The sequence below is a fragment of the Muscardinus avellanarius genome, assembly GCF_963383645.1.
Source record: "Muscardinus avellanarius genome assembly, chromosome: 2".
In the NCBI taxonomy this organism is placed as follows: Eukaryota; Metazoa; Chordata; class Mammalia; order Rodentia; family Gliridae; genus Muscardinus; species Muscardinus avellanarius.
The window spans coordinates 530320-546718 of record NC_137787.1 but is presented as its reverse complement, the minus strand read 5'-3'; the positions used below and the strand labels follow the sequence as shown (position 1 = coordinate 546718).

The window sequence follows — 16399 nt, the reverse complement described above, 5'->3', positions numbered from 1 at the left end:
TAGCTCACCCTGCATTTCCTTTTTTTTTTTTTTTTTTTTTTTGCAGGTCTAGGGATGGAACCCAGGGGCATTTGACCTCTGAGCTACACCCCTGCCCTATTTTTTATTCTTTATTTTTGAAACCAGGTCTCACTGAGTTGCAGAGGGCCTCACTAAGCAGCTGAGGCTGTCCGCGAACCACGATCCTCCAAGTCTCAGCCTCCTGAATGCTGGGATTACAAGCGTGCGCCACCACACCCGGCTCCCACATTTCTTGATACAGGCATTACTGAGCTTTCCTTGCAGTTTATCAGTAATTCTCTTTGGGTGTAAGAGGAGAGGAGAGTTAAATAGTGCATTCATAAAAATTTCTTTTGTTGGCTTAGCGCGGTGGGCACGCTTGTAATCCCAGCACTTTGGAGGCTGAGACAGGAGGATCGCACAGGTTGGAAGCCAGCCTCAGCTACTTAGTGAGGCTCTCAGCAACTTACTGAGAACCTGTTTCCAAATAAAGTATTAAATAGGGCTGGGGGTGTAGCCCGGAGGTAGAAAGCCCCTGGGTTCCACCCCCAGTACCACACAAAAAAATATTTTTCTTTTGTTAAGTGGAGAATTATTTAATAGATTTTTCTCTTCTGTTAAATCCTCTTTAGATCTGGCTTGAGCCTATGAAACCCATCACTAGGCAAGTACGAAGTAAGTCCTTTTTTTAACTCCTAAAATCCTGCTCATCTGAGGTGCCTTGTTCTGGAATATTCAGACTGCAGTTGTGTCCACACCCACTCAGGATGGGTGGCAGTGAAGCCTCCACTGACAGTGGAGGAGCGCGGAGTCACTTTGCTGTTACGTTTTAAACTGCAGGGGGGGTTGAACTCGGATGGTCCAGTGGTCCAAGGTGATGTGCTTAAATTTGGAAATCTCAGCATGTATTGTTTGGTGTATTAATTTTTGCCCAATATCAAAAAAAACTAAGTGTGTAGCTTCTTTCTAGGAATAAAAAGGTGCCTTGGTGCTGCCTTAGTTAGCATTTTAATAAAATAGTTAATATTATCATTCTAAACAGAATTGTAATTGTGATCATAATTACTTTGTTATTTTTCTTATTAAATTTCAAAATTAAGACATATAGTAATGCTTGTACCATTGTGTATGCAGAAGTCTTGTCTGAATCACTGTCTTTTTTAAGAACTAAATTGAAGAAAGGATATATAAAAGTAACTTTGCTTTACACTAAGAAGCTATAGCTATTTAGGTTGCCATACTCTTAGCAAAAGAGTTCTTTTTGGTGGAAATTACATGACTACTATTTATTTTTGGTATTGGGGATTGAACTCAGGGTCATTCTCCCTTTGAGCTGCACCCCCATCCCAATTGTATTTCTTATTTGGAAACAGGGTCTCAATAAGTTGCTGAGGGTCTCACTGTTGGGTGAGGTTGTCTTCGAACCCGTGATCCTTCCGTCTCAGCCTCCCCAGTACTGTATTACAGGCACACCCCACCGCACCCAGCTCATGACCATGTTATTATTAAATTTCAGTGACATGAAGATATTTAGATTAACTATATCTTATGCTTTATCCTTTTTGTGTGTGTGTGTGGTACTGAGGATGGAACCCAGGGGGGCATTCGACCTTTGCGCTACACCTCCACTCTACTTTTTATTTTTTATTTTGAAACAGGGTTCTCACTAGTTGCAAAGGGCCTCACTAAGTAGCTGAGGCTGCCCACGAACCACAATCCTCCTGTCTCAGCCTCCCGAAAGCTAGAATTACAAACATGCGCCACCACGCCCGGCTTCCTTATGCCCTTTCTTTATAGTAATTGTAGTTCAGTTTAGTTAATGGCAATAATATTTTTCTTTCGTTAAAATGTATAAGGCCTTTAAAAATAATATGGTTCTGCCAGGTGTGGTGGTGCACGCTTGTAATCCCAGCATTTGGGAGGCTGAGACAGGAGGATCACGGTTCAAGGACAGCCTCAGCTACTTAGTGAGGCCCTTTGCAACTCAGTGAGACCCTGTTTCCAAATAAAGAATTAAAAATTCTTTATTTTTAATAAAGAATTTTAATAAAGTCAGAGAATGCCTCTGACTTCCACCCCAGTATAATAATAATAATAATAATAATAATAATAATAATAATAATAATAAAAATAAATAAGGTTCTTATTACAATTGAAATGGCATAAATACCTTAATTTTACCATTTTTATCCTAAAATATAAACAAGCAGGCAGTTTGGTGATGCACACCTGTAATCCCAGTACACAGGAGGCTGAGACAGGAGGGCCATGAGTTCACAACCATTCTTAGCAACTTAGTGAGGCCCTCTGCAGTTCAGTGAGACCAAGTTTCGAAAGGAAATAGGACTGGGGGTGTAGCTCTACAATAAAAGAAGATAAATGTCAGGCATGGTGGCTTTCACTTATAATCCTAGTGCTTGGGAGGCTGAGACAGGCAGTATCACAGGTTTGTGGCCAACCTCAGCATTTGTGAGGCCTCCACAACTAAGTGAGACCCTGTCTAAAAATAAAGAATAATGCTGGGTGCGTTGGCGCACGCTTGTAATCCCAGCATTCAGAAGGTGGAGATCGAGGTTAACCAGCAGCCTCAGCTACTTGGGCCCCTCGCAACTCAGTGGAACCCTGTTTCAAAAATAAAGACCAAAAAATAGAGCTGGGGTGTAGCTCAGGGGTACAATTCCCCTAGGTTCCAGCTCTGGTTCTACAAAAATAAATAAACAAAATAAAGAATAAAGTAGGTCTGGAGGTGTAGCTCAGAGATAGAATGCCCCCAAGTTCCATCCTCAGTATAGCAAGGAAAAAAAAGTGTATATATTTTAAATTTGTTCAGTGCTTTTGGGGATTGAACCTAGGGTCTCATGCAGCCTAGCACATGTTGCTCTACCACAGAGCAACACCCCCATCCAAGTAATATATTTAATTTTTATTTTATTTATTTATTTATGTGTGTGTGTGTGTGTGTGTGTGTGTGTGTGTGTGTGTGTGTGTGTGGTACTGGGGGTGGAAACCAGGGGCTTTTCTACCTCCAGGATATACTCCCATACCTGTTTTATACTTTATTTGGAAACAGGGTCTCCATAAATTGCTGAGAGCCTCACTAAGTAGCTGAGGCTGGCTTCGAACCTGTGCAATCCTCCTGTCTCAGCTTCCCAAGCACGGGGATTACAAGTGTGCACCACCACGCCTGGAGATATTACTTAAAATTTTTACCCGGTGGCAGTGGTGCACGCTTGTAATCCCAGCATTCGGGAGGCTGAGACCGGAGAATCGCAGTTCGCAGACAGCCTCAGCTACTTTAGTGAGGCCCTCTGCAACTCAGTGAGACCCGGTTTCAAAATAAAGAATAAAAAATAGGGCGAGGGTGTAGCTCAGAGGTAGAATGCCCCTGGGTTTCATCCCCAGACCTGCAAAAAATAAAATAAAATAAAAAAATAAAATTTTTAAAGTACAACTTTTCTACTTATTTTTAGGGAATCCTTATCTTGGCTTAAAGCAAAATATTTTAAATTACTCTTTGAAATATGTATTGGTACTTAGGAATCATAAATGTCTGCATAGGAAATACTCCTTAATGCCATCTTATCTTGAAAAACATGCCTTACAGTGTATGTAAAAGCATTAGCTCGATTACACAGCAGTATATGGGAAGAGAATAAGTAGACTGACTTTGTGAAATTTAAAATTGTTCTTTTCACAGGACCAAAGAACACAGTGCTTCGCCTCGCTGTAAAATTTTTCCCGCCTGATCCTGGCCAGTTGCAAGAGGAGTATACAAGGTGACGAGCTTGGCGCGCTGGGCGCTCGGGGCTGGTGCCCTGCACCTGTCGTGAGTGAGCGTGCTAGCTGGCTGGTGCACACCTGGAACCCCAGCACTTGGGAGGCTGAGACCAGAGGGTTGCAGGTCCAAAGCCAGCCTCAGCAACTTAGCAAGGCTCTCAACCGCTTAGCAAGACCTTGCTTCCAGATAAAAATGAAATTGGCCTGGGAGCGCAGCTCAGAAGTAGAATGCCCCTGGGTTCAGTCCTCAAAACAGTAAATGTGAAATGTGTTCATGTATACACAGAAACTAGCAAGCGCAGAGTAGTTAAGGAGAAGCATTTTGCAGTTAAGTCTTGTACAAACACAAATGCGCAGCAGGACTTATAAGAAAGGTGTATAGCACAAATGGGGGAGTAAAATTGGAATGGAGCTGGGCATGGTGGGCACGCTTGTAATCCCAGCACTCAGGAGGCTGCGACCAGAGGATCACCGTTCGCGGACAGCCTTAGCTACTTAGAGAGGCTCTCTGCAACTTAGACCATGTTTCAAAATGAAGAATAAAAAATAGGGAAGAGGGTGTAGCTCGGAGGCCAAATGCCCCTGGGTTCCATCCCCAGTACCGAAAAAAAAAATTGGAATGGAATGTCTAGGATGCCATACCAGTATTTTTCAGATGAGCTTAGGTTTCTGTATATGCACAAAGTTTTGTAGCAATTCTACCATGTGTGTTTGTGTGTGTGTGTGTGTTGCTGGGGATGGAACACAGGGGCATTCTACCTTCGGGAGACACTCCCAGCCTTTTTTTTTTTTTTTTTTTTTTTCTTCTTCCAGTACTGGGGATGGAACCCAGAAGCATTTTACCTCTGAGCAACACTCTCATTTCTATTTTTTATTCCTTTTTTTTTTTTTTTTGGTGGTACTGGTGTTCCTGGAAACCCTTCTACCTCTGGGCTACACTTTCTATTTTATATTTTTATTTGGAAACAGGGTCTCTTAAGCCAGTGCGGCTGGCTTCAAACCTGCGCCATCCTCCTGTTCTCCGCCTCCCAAGTGCGGGGATTACAAGTGTGCGCCACCACGCCTGGCTTTTATTCCTTATTTTGAAGCAAGGTCTCACTGAATTGCAAAGGACCTCATTAACAGCTGAGGCTATCCGTGAATCATGACCATCCTGTCTCAGCTTCCCAAATGCTAGAATTACAAACGTGCACCACCACTCCTGGCTTTTTATTCTTTATTTTGAAACAGGGTCTTGCCAAGTTGCAAAGGGCCTCACTAAGTAGCTGAGGCTGTCTGTGAACCACGAGCCTCCTATCCAGCCTCCCAAATGTGCCACCACCCTGGCTTGTGCTACTCTTTAAGGTGCCTAGGGATTGAACCCAGGGGCATTCTGCCTCCTTCAAACTACACCTCTGCACTGTTTGTTATTCTTTTTGTTTTGAAACAGGATCTCACTGAGTTGCAGAGGGCCTCAGTAAGTAGCTGAGGTTGGCCACAAACCTGCGATCCTCCTGTCCTCACCTCCCAAGTGCTGGGATTACAAGCACGCACCACCACGTTGTAATTATTATTATTGTTGTTGGGGGGTTTTTTTGTTGCTTTTTTGTTTTCTTTTTCTTTTTTTTTTTTTTTTAGGAGGGTATTAGAGATTGAACCCAGAAGAATTTTACCTCTGAGCTACACCCCCAGCCCTTTTTATTTTGAATTTTTATTTATTATTTATTTTGTGGCACTGGGGATAGAACCTAGAAGCATTCTACCTCTAAGCTACATCAATCCCACCCCAATTTTATTAATTTGGAAACACGTTCTTAAGTTTCAGGTGGCCTGGCCAAGTTGCCGAGGCTGGCTTCAAACCTGCTATCCTCCTGTCTCAGTCTCCAAGTAACTGGAAATACAAGTGTGCACCACCAACCCTGGCTTTTATTTTTTATTTGAAACAGGATGTCCCTAAGATGCCGAGGGTCTTGCTTCTTTGTTGAAGCTATCCTTGAATCTTCTGTCCCCGTCTCAGCCTCCCAAATACTGGAATCACAGGTGTGTGCTACCATGCCCAGCTTATACACATGTAAAATTTAAGAGAATGTAGTAACTTGGGTGTGGTGGCAAACACCTGTGATCCCAGCACTTGGGAGGCTAAGATGTAAGGACTGCAGGTGTGAGACCGGCCCTCAGGAACTTAGCAACACCCTATTTCAAAATAAGACATAAAAAGGGCCTGAGGTGTAGTTCAGAGGTAGATACCCCTGGATTTATTCCCCAGTACCACAAAAGAGGAATATAGTAAAATAGCTTGCACTATTTACATTTTAAATCCTCATGAAGCAGGCATTTTGTTCACTGTTGTGTTCTAGTTCGAAGAACGAGACCTGGAACATAACACGAGCTTGTTGATGGCAGAATAGATGAGTGTCACTGTTTCCTAGGTCGCCTCTGTCTTTACGTGTTCACCAGTGGACTCCAGAAGGCCTGTTTCTCAGCGGATGGGGCGCACGCTTGTCATCCCAGCACTGGGAGGCGGAGACCAAAGGATAGCAGTTCACAGACAGCCTCAGCTACTTAGTGAGGCCCTTTGCAACGCAGTGAGACCCTGTTTCAAAATAAAGAATAAAAAATAGGACTTGGAATGTAGCTCAAGGAATGCCCCTGTTCCACCCCTATGACTGCAAAAAAAAAAAAAACAAAAAAAAAAAAAAACAAGTGCCTGTGTCTGAGATCCAAGCCAAGACCAAGTATTATCAAGCAGTTAAAATTTTTCATAGACTTTTTTTTAAAACTGTGGCTTGAATCCAGCAACATTCTACCTCCAAGCTACACCCCTGGTCCTATTTTTTTATTTTTGTGAAATAGGGTCCCACTAAGTTGCGGATGGCCTCACTACATAGCCAAGACTGACCACGAACCTTCGATCCTCCTGACTTAGCCTCCCAAGTACTAGGATTATAAGCATGTGCTACCACAACTGGCTCAGAGACACTTGTGTGTGTGGGTGTGGGTGTGTATGTGTAATACTGGGGATAGAACCCAGGGGCATTCTACCTCTAAGCTATACCCCCAGCCCTAATTTTTATTCTTTTGTTTGTTTGTTTGTTTGTTTTGTTGTTTTTTGGTGTTACTGGGGGTAGAACCCAGGAGCTTTCTACCTCTGGGCACTATTTTATATTTTATTTGGAAACAGGGTCTCACTAAGTTGCTGAGAGCCTCACTAAGTAGCTGAGGCTGGCTTCGAACCTGCGTGATCCTCTGTCTCAGCCTCCCAAGTGTGGGGATTACAAGTGTGTGCCACCCCGCCCGGCTTATTCTTTATTTTGAAACAGGGTCTTAATGAGTTGCAAAGGGCCTAAGTAGCTGAGGCTGTCCACAAACCACGATCCTCCTGAGGTCTCCTCCCAAATGCTGGGATTACAATGTACGCCACCACAGCCAGCTCCATTAGAGACACATTTTAAACTTTGTCTTAGTTGTATATATTTGGCATTTTATCAAAAACTTTGAGCACAGTTTTGTAATAGGACTTTCTGAGCTTCCTAGGTGAAGGTATTGCTGCAGATAGTGATTGTGTGGGTATGTGGCAGGCCTGAAAGGCTAATTTCTACCTCTGGGTTATACTCCCAGACCTATTTTATACTTTATTTGGAAACAGGGTTTTCACTAAGTTGCCGAGAGCCTCACTAAGTAGCTGAGGCTGGCTTTGAACCTTGCAATCCTGTCTCAGCCTCCCAAGCGTGGGGATCACAAGCGTGGCCACCATGCCGGGCTCAGCGCTTTCTGTGTACTCTTTGATGTGTGTGACTCAGTCTGCTGAGTCGAGTTGTTATCTGACTTTGGCCAGTGCCCACTTGTTGCCTGAAAGGCCTTTCATAACTTTGCCTATTTCATGAATGCCCTCCATTTTGCTTCCTTGTGTACTCTCTTGCTTCTGAGACATATCTGTATTGCCTTCAGAGAACTTTTGGAACTGATTTCTGTTTTGTTTTAACTCCCTTCTAGGTACTTGTTTGCCTTGCAGCTCAAGAGAGACCTGTTGGAGGAGCGCCTGGCCTGCACCGTCACCACAGCAGCCCTCCTCACATCCCACCTTCTGCAGTGTCAGTATCTCTGCTGGCGGTGGGAAGCGGATACAGGCGATGCCGTGGGCACCAGGAGCCACACGTAGTGGCTGGTTGCACATGAGTGATTAGCGGTCTGATAAAAAAAAAAGAGGCATTCCATTGATACATTGTCTGAAGCCGGGTGTGGTGGTGCACACTTGTAGTCCCAGCATTTGGGAGGCTGAGACAGGAGGATCACAGTTCTCGAACAGCCTCAGCTACTTAGGCCCTTTACAACTCAGTGAGATCCTGTTTCAAAATAAAGAACAACAACAAAAAAAAATAGGACTGGGGGTATTGCTTGAAGGTAGAATGCCCCTGGGTTCTATCCCCAGTACCATATACACACACACACACACACACAAAAAAAAAAAAACATCATATTGTCTGTTTTTAGTTTTTATTTTGAGACAGGGTCTCTTAAATTGCTCAAGCTGGCCTCAAACTTGTGATCCTCCTGCCTCAGCCTCCTGAGTAACTGAGATTACAGGCATGCACCACTATGTGACTCAAATATATTTTTGACGCCGGGCATGGTGGCACACGCTTGTCATCCCTGCTCTTGGGAGGCGGAGACAAAAGGATCGGGCAGTTCAAAGCCAGCCTCGCTGGCTAAGAGACCCTGTTTCCAAATAAAATATAAAAAATAGGTGTCTGGGAGTGTGGCCAGAGGTAGAAGGGTTTCCAGGAACCCCAGTACTACCAAATATATATATATATATTTGACAAACTGAAGGTTAACTTCTATAAGGCAAAACTCCTTGATGCCAGTGGTCTCTGCCTGGAGGCTATAACTAAACTTTGTAGCCACAGTCATTCCTTTGATTTGTATTTTTTCATTTATGCCTGTATGCATTTATTCATTTATTTATTTATTTATTTATTTATTATTTTTTTTTTTTTTGGTGGTACTGGGGTTCCTGGAAGCCCTCCTTTCTCCGGGCTACACTCCCAGACCTATTTTATATTTTTGAAACAGGGTCTCTTACGCCAGCACGGCTGGCTTCGAACCTGCGCGATCCTCCTGTCTCTGCCTCCCAAGCGCGGGGATTACAAGCGTGCGCCACCACGCCCGGCTGCATTTATTCATTTTAACAAAAATACATCTTCAGTCTACTTTCAGACTATATACCCGACTCTTAGCACACCCAGAAAGGGGCCGCCTGGGGGTGCAGTCACATTCATCTCTGACTAGTTAAACGCCAGCCATGAAGGAAAAACAAAACATTTCTGTGCTGTCTCGCTGGCAGCAAGAGGTTGTGCAGAAGAGCAGCCATAGTGACTTTAGAAGTAGGCGTTTCTGGGGAGCCTGTGCTTCGCAGGGCCTGAGGAAGCCACTAGCCTTGGGCTGGAGACAGAGGCCCACGTTGCCTCTGGACGGAAGGCGTGACCCCGTGCTCCTCCTGCAGAGTCACGTTCTGAGATTAAGTGGTGGACATCTAAAAGAGAAAGTTCTAGAAGTCCTGGGAGCTAGCAAGTGCCAGAGGTATATGCAGTTCCCTTCGCCTTCCTTGCCCTCTTCAATTGGCAAATCTTACTGTGGGCTTGCCTCCTGCGCAAGGGACATGACTCCCTTGGTGCATGTTTGGTCTCCAGGTTCCATGGCAGACAGGCAGCTCTTAAGTGCACGCTTCACAACTCCTCGTGGGTGCACTTGCTGGAGACCATGGGTGGTTCAGGTGGACTGCGATTCACAGCAGCTTGGCAGCATCTGCTTTCCCTGCGTGTGCCACCCAGAGAGGCAGCTCAGCTCCTGCAGCACTGCGTTCTGAACTGGGCCTGCTGCTGCATAAAGAAGAGCACGTGCTGACCCATAGCAGGGTCTGAGTCTAGACTGGGCAGCTTGCAGATGCATGTGGTTGTACCATACCCAGGGGCGATGAGGTCCCCACTGCACCAGGGGTGGCACCAGGGCTCTAAGGGGATGGCTTGGCAACTTTCCTGTGAATGCAGGATTTTCTCAAAACAAAAAAAGTATATTGCTTGAAATTATTGGGTCTAAGCCAGGCGTGGTGGCACACACTTGTAATCCCAGCGCTTGGGAGGCGGAGACAGGAGGATTGCACAGGTTCAAAGCCAGCCTCAGATGCCAGGCGTGGTGGCGCACGCTTGTAATCCCTGCGCTTGGGAGGCGGAGACAGGAGGATTGCACAGGTTCAAAGCCAGCCTCAGATGCCAGGCGTGGTGGCGCACGCTTGTAATCCCTGCTCTTGGGAGGCGGAGACAGGAGGATCGCGCAGGTTCGAAACCAGCCACTCTGGCTTCAGAGACCCTGTTTCCAAATAAAAAAATATATAAAATAGGTCTGGGAGTATAGCCCGGAGGTAGAATGATTTCCAGGAACCCCAGTACCACCAAAGGGAAAAAAAAACAAAGCCAGCCTCAGCTAATTAGTGAGGTTCTCAACAACTTAGTGAGACCCTGTTTTCATGTGAAATATAAAATAGGTCTGGGAGTGTAGCCCAGAGATAGAAAAGCCCCTGGGTTCCACCCCAGTACCACCAAAAAAAAAAAAAAAAAAAAAAATTATGGGGTCTAAGCCAATTTTATTAGGTCTAGCTTGTAATCCTTGTACTTGGGAGGCTGAGACAGGAAGATCACAGGTTTGCGGCCAGCTTTAGCTGCTTAGGCCCTCCACAACTTAGACCCTGTCTCAAAATAAAATATAGGGCTGGGTATGTAACTCAGAGGTAAATTGCCCCTGGGTTCAATCCCCATAATTTAATACAATAAAATTACTGGGTCTAATACTGTTTAAGAAACAGAGTTAAACTTAAAAATATATAAAATTTGAAGCCGGCCTTGGTGATGCACGCTTATAATCCCAGCATTTGGGAGGCTGAGACAGGAGGATTTACTGTTTGTGACCAGCCTCAGCTACTTAGTGAGGCTCTTTGCAACTTAATGAGACCCTCTTTCAAAATAAAGAATAAAATATAGGGCTGGGGACATAGCTTGGAGGTAGAATGCCCCTGGGTTCATCCCCAGTACTGGAAAAAAAAATATATATGTGTGTGTGTGTGTGTGTGTGTGTGTGTGTGTGTGTGTGTGTATACATGTGTGTGTGTGTCACTAAGGATTGAACTCAGGGATATACCCCCAGCCTGATTTTATTTTTATTTGAAACAGGATCTCATTAAGTTGCAGAGGGCCTCACAAGGTTGCTGACCTTGAACTTGTAATCCTCCTGTCTCAGCCTTCCAAGTACTGGAATTATAGGGTGGGTCACTATGCTCAGCTAGAAAAAATAATTTAAAATACATTATCCAAAGTCAGGTAACACATGCTTGCAATTCCAGTACTTGGGAGGCTGAGACAGGAGGATCATAAGTTTGAAGACAGCCTCAACAAGTAGTGAAACTCTCATCAATCTAGATAGACCCTGTTTCAAATTAAAATAGGGCTGGGAGTGTAGCCTGGAGGTAGAATGCCCCTGGTTTCAATTCCCAGCACCACAAAAATGTAATAAAATGAAATATGTTGTCCTGTGTATGTGTGTAGATGTGCAGTTTGTCCCATCATTGTAAATAAAGTTATATGCTAATGTAGTAAATAAATAATATACATCCTAAAACAAGATACATGATCCTGGCCACAATAACCATGAGACAACTTATATATAAAGTGAGGTTTTATTTATTTGTTTATTTATTTATTTATTTGCGGTACTGAGGATGGAACCCAGCGTCATTCTACCTCTGAGATACACCCACAGCCCTATTTTTTAATTCTTTATTTTTGGAACAGAGTCTCACTGAGTTGCAAAGGGCCTCTCTATGTAGCTGAGGCTGGCCACAAACCGTGATCCTTCTGTCCAGCCTCCCGAATGCTGGGATGACAAGCGTGTGTCACCACGCCCTGTTTAGAGTGTGGTTTAAAGGAATACTAAGCACATTAGATCCAGGAGTGCTCACCCTTGGCCTCCGTCAGGCTCTTTAGAGCCTCTGCTCTTCAGGAGTTGAGAAAATGCCATCCACCTGCTTTCTTAGTTGCCTTTGAACAGCATAAAATATTTGGAAAAATAAAATTAAGAATCGTGGATTTATTAGAAATATGGTTTTTTTGTGGTACTGGGGGTGGAACCCAGGGGCTTTTCTACCTCCAGGCTATACTCCCAGACCTATTTTATATTTTATTTGGAAACAGGGTCTCAAAGTTGCTGAGAGCCTCACTAAGTAACTGAGGCTGGCTTCGAACCTGTGTAATCCCTCCTGTCTCAGCCTCCCAAGCGGTGGGATTACAAGCGTGCACCACCATGCCGAGCTAAAAATATGTTATTTTAGTACAAACTTCAAATAATTTCTGGTATGGTGTATGCATGTACAAAATACTGTTAACTTTATGTCAAAATCTGAATAACTGACTTTCATTGTCTCTTCCTAGCGGAAATAGGAGACTATGATGAAACGCTGGATCGAGAACACCTCAAAGCCAACCAGTACTTACCCAACCAGGAACAGTCTCTTGAGAAAATCCTGGACTTCCATCGGGGGCACACGTAAGTTGGACATGACTGGCTCTGTGGCAGACAGTGTGGACCCACGAGGACCCTTGTTCAGGTTTCTGCAAGATCAGAACCCTCTCGCTCTCTGGCCTCAACTCTGAGCTGCCTGCCTGCTCTGGGCATCTCAGTTGGCACAGGCTGTGCCAGTCCGGTTCAGGAAGTTCTGGCAAGCAGAATGTGCTGCCTTGGTGGGATCTGCTTCCGGCCCCAAAGAAACCAGCAAGAAATGCTATTTCCCCATGGTGTGGCAGGAGTCATCCTCCAGGGGAAAGCAGCCCACGCCGTGGTGGAGCAGGACTGACAGTGTCTGCCTGCATCTGGCATTGGGAATTATGTGGACAGCCACATGCTTTGACCTACTGTGTTTCGGTGTCTCTAACCAGACACCGTGCTGTCCTCAGACAGCAGACCGGAAGCTGGAGGAGAGTGCAGAGCAAGAAGAGCTGCTGTGGGCTCACCGAGCTGGGAGCTCTGCCCCGCCAAAGGAGCAGGGCCTGTGGACGTTGTTCTGGTGGGCTTTGCGTGGCCTTCTGAAGAGCCTGTTTAAGATGCCAGTTTGCAGCGGGGCGTTGTGGCACGTGCTTGTAATCCCAGTACTGGAGAGACTGAGACAGAAGGATAGCAGGTTCAAAGCCAGCCTCAGCAACTTAGGTCTTCTGCAACTTAGCGAGACCTTGTTTCAAAATGAAAAATAGAACTGGGGTGTAGCTTGGAGATAGAATGGCCCCTGGTTCCATCTCAAGTACCACACATGTGCACGTGCGTGCACACATGCGCACACACACACACAAGAGCTGGGCCTGCGGGGAAGCTTTGTGTTGGTATGGGTACAGGTGTGTTCCAGTATGTACACATGTGCCTGTGTGTTTCTTGCACGTGTGTATTTGTGTCTGTGTTCCTATGCATGTTCTCTGTCTGGATGTGCACATGTGTGCTGGTGTGTGTGTATACTGTGGTCATGTATATATACATGTGTTTGTCCCTGCACATGTGTATGTGCTTGCACACACGAGTGTGTGTTGAAGTGTGTCCAGGCAGAGAAGGGTGAATCAGGCACTGGGCTTCTCATGGGAATGAACTGGTGCCCCCGCAGGCGGGGCTCCGCTCCCTCTCCAGGTACTCCTCTGCTGGCCTGCTCACCATGTCTCCACAGCATCTTCATATAAGTCTTACAAAATAAGAACCAAATAAAATTTTTACATTGTTTTATGATTTTATGGTTCTTCCACAACCCACTAGACATTCTGAACAGGATATCACAGTGTTTACAGTACAGTGTTTCTGCATGTGTGGCCACTTTTTTTTTTTTTTTTTGCAGGTCTGGGGATGGAACCCAGGGGCATTCTACCTTCAAGCTACACCCCCAGCCTTTTTTTTTTTTTTTTTTTTTTTTTTTTTTTTTTTGGTGGTACTGGGGTTTCTGGAAACCCTTCTACCTCCAGGCTACACTCCCAGACCTATTTTATATTTTTATTTGGAAACAGGGTCTCTTAAACCAGTGTGGCTGGCTTCAAACCTGCGCGATCCTCCTGTCTCCGCCTGAATTACAGGTGTGCACCACCATACTTGGCTTTATAAAAGTGTATTTTAAGCTGAGCATGGTGGTTCACACTTGTAATACCAGTACTTGAGAGGCTGAGACAGAAGGATTATGTAGGTTCAAAGCCAGCCTCGGCTACTTAGTGAGGCTCTCAGTAACTTAGTGAGACCCTGTTTCCAAATAAAATATAAAATAGGTCTGGGAGTGTAGCCCAGAGGAAGAAGGCCCCTTGATTCCATCCTCAGTAACACACACACACACACACACACACACACACACACACACACACAATGTATATTCTAATGCTTAGTAGTATACGTTAGGAAAATACCTTCTCGAAGTATTAAAATGGTTTAGTGGGGCACTGCTATTCTCTGTGGTGCCCCACTGACTTAATATTTTCTCTGACTTAATATTTGACAAATGTGTATGATGTTTTACAATTTCTTGTCAATCTCACAAGCAGACTATTAAGTCAAGGATCTAGTGACCAAAAGAAGCATTTTTTGGGGGGGGAGGGGCAGGTCTGAGGATGGAACCCAGGAGCATTCAACCTCTGAGCTACACCTCCTGCCCTATTTTTGATTCTTTAATTTTTTTTTTTACACTACTGGAGATGGAACCCAGGGGCATTCCACCTCTGAGCTATACCCCCAGCCCTGTTTTTTATTCTTTATTTGGAAACAGGATCTCACTGAGTTGCAAAGGGCCTCACTAAGTAGCTGAGGCTGTCCACGAACCGTGATCCTCCTGTCTCAGCCTCCCTAATGCTGGGATTACAAGGGTGCCCCACCACGCCCGCTTCAAAGGAAGCATTCTATTCCTTAATAAGGACTTTAGGTTAGAAAGACAGAGATTAAGAACAGGAGGAAATTATGGTTTAGCCTGTGTGTGTGGTATATTGTTTTGTACTGAGTAAACACAAACAGGAAGCCATACGCCACTTTAACACACAGTCTCCCTTGTTGGTTGTTTTGTATGTTCCTGACTTCTCCAGTGTGTTCTGGCTCTATGAGAAGCATGTGTTTCAGGAATATGACCTGTCAAACTGTCCTTCTTACAGGGGCCAGACACCTGCCGAGTCAGATTTCCAGGTGCTTGAAATTGCTCGGAAGCTGGAAATGTATGGCATCAGATTCCACGCGGCTTCTGACAGGGAGGGTGCCAAGATTAACCTGGCAGTCTCCCACATGGGTGTCCTTGTGTTCCAGGTAGGCAGAGGGGCGTGGAGGGTGGGAGCAGGGCGGCGAGGTGCTGCCACTGGACGGCGTGTCTGCTGAGTTTGTTGGCAAATGGGGCGGTATTGGATTGGGAAGAGGAACTTTGCATGTTGCCTGATCCGATCTCTCATCCAGCAGAGAGCGGTTTCCTTACCCTTCGCTAGCACAGTGTGATTATGCTTCCTGTGTGGAGGTCACTGACGCCCCCACACGCACACGGGCTACCCACTGGCCCAGAGCGCCTGCTCCCTTCCCTTCTCAGTGTCATTCTAACATTGAACCAAAAATCACACCTTGACAATCTTAAACTGCAACTCTGGCTCCTCCTTGAGGGGCTCTTTGTGCTAGTGAGAGGAGTATGAACTCTGCTGGGGAAGAGCTTTGAGACAGGGCTCAGAGTCAGATACACTGGGTACCGCTGACTGCCAGGGCACTGGAGCTAGAAACAGGCTGGTTTTGTCTGCGTGAAAAACAGCTACAACCCGGGCGGGGCAGAACTGCCGCTCCCTGTGCTGCAAGAGGCAGGGCTCTCCTCTCCACTGTACGGGTCACAGCGTGGCAGAGGCCCCTCCCTGATGATGCAGGCTCACGAGAAACTGGCACACAGGCAAAGAAAAGGCCCCTAGAGGGCTCTGCAGGCTGATGCCGGAAAACCAGAAACTAGAGGCTGCTCTCTGAAAGTTCTGGGCACCGTGGCACATGCCTGTAATCTTTCTTAGTTCTTGGGACACTGAGGCAGGAAGGTCACAGGTTCAAGAATAGTCTCAGCAACTTAATGAGACCCTGTTTCAAAATAAAAAAGTAAGAGCCAGGAGTGGTGCCACAAGCTGTAATCCCAGCACTTGGGAGGTTCAGATAGGAGGGTCACAGGTTCAAGGCCAGCCTCAGCTACTTGGTGAGACCCTCCACAACTTAGACTCTGTTTCAAAGTAAGAAATAAAAAATTGGGCTGGGGCTATAACTTGGAGGTAGAATTCCTTTGAGATCAATCCCCAGTACCAAAAAAATAAATAAAATAGGGCTGAGGGTTTAACTCAGAGGCAGAATGCCTGAATTTAGTCCCCACTACACACACACACACACACACACACACACACACACACGATTCTTGCCAGCCTGACAGGGCTCCTGCAGGTGTTAATGCTGGGTCCCGCACAGCAGCCACCCAGCCTGGGAGCCTCTCCGTGAAATACTAACGCGCACACTTTGAGGTTGCAGGAGAGCTTGGAGGAGCCGGCCGCAGGGCTGCACCCCTGGGGCCCTGTGAGCACTGGCTGCTGGCTGT

General features: G+C 45.6%; 1 protein-coding gene across 1 annotated transcript in view; it reads left to right on the top strand.

Annotated features, from left to right (window-relative positions):
• Positions 1–16399, top strand: part of FARP2 (FERM, ARH/RhoGEF and pleckstrin domain protein 2) — a gene marked incomplete at both ends in the record, with an annotated part of 117693 nt that overhangs the window by 35271 nt on the left and 66023 nt on the right. The window contains 5 exons of the mRNA XM_080720054.1: positions 633–675; positions 3698–3776; positions 7750–7847; positions 12234–12348; positions 14958–15105. Coding sequence (XP_080576180.1) covers positions 633–675; positions 3698–3776; positions 7750–7847; positions 12234–12348; positions 14958–15105 — 483 coding nt within the window. The remainder of the gene's footprint in view (positions 1–632; positions 676–3697; positions 3777–7749; positions 7848–12233; positions 12349–14957; positions 15106–16399) is intronic.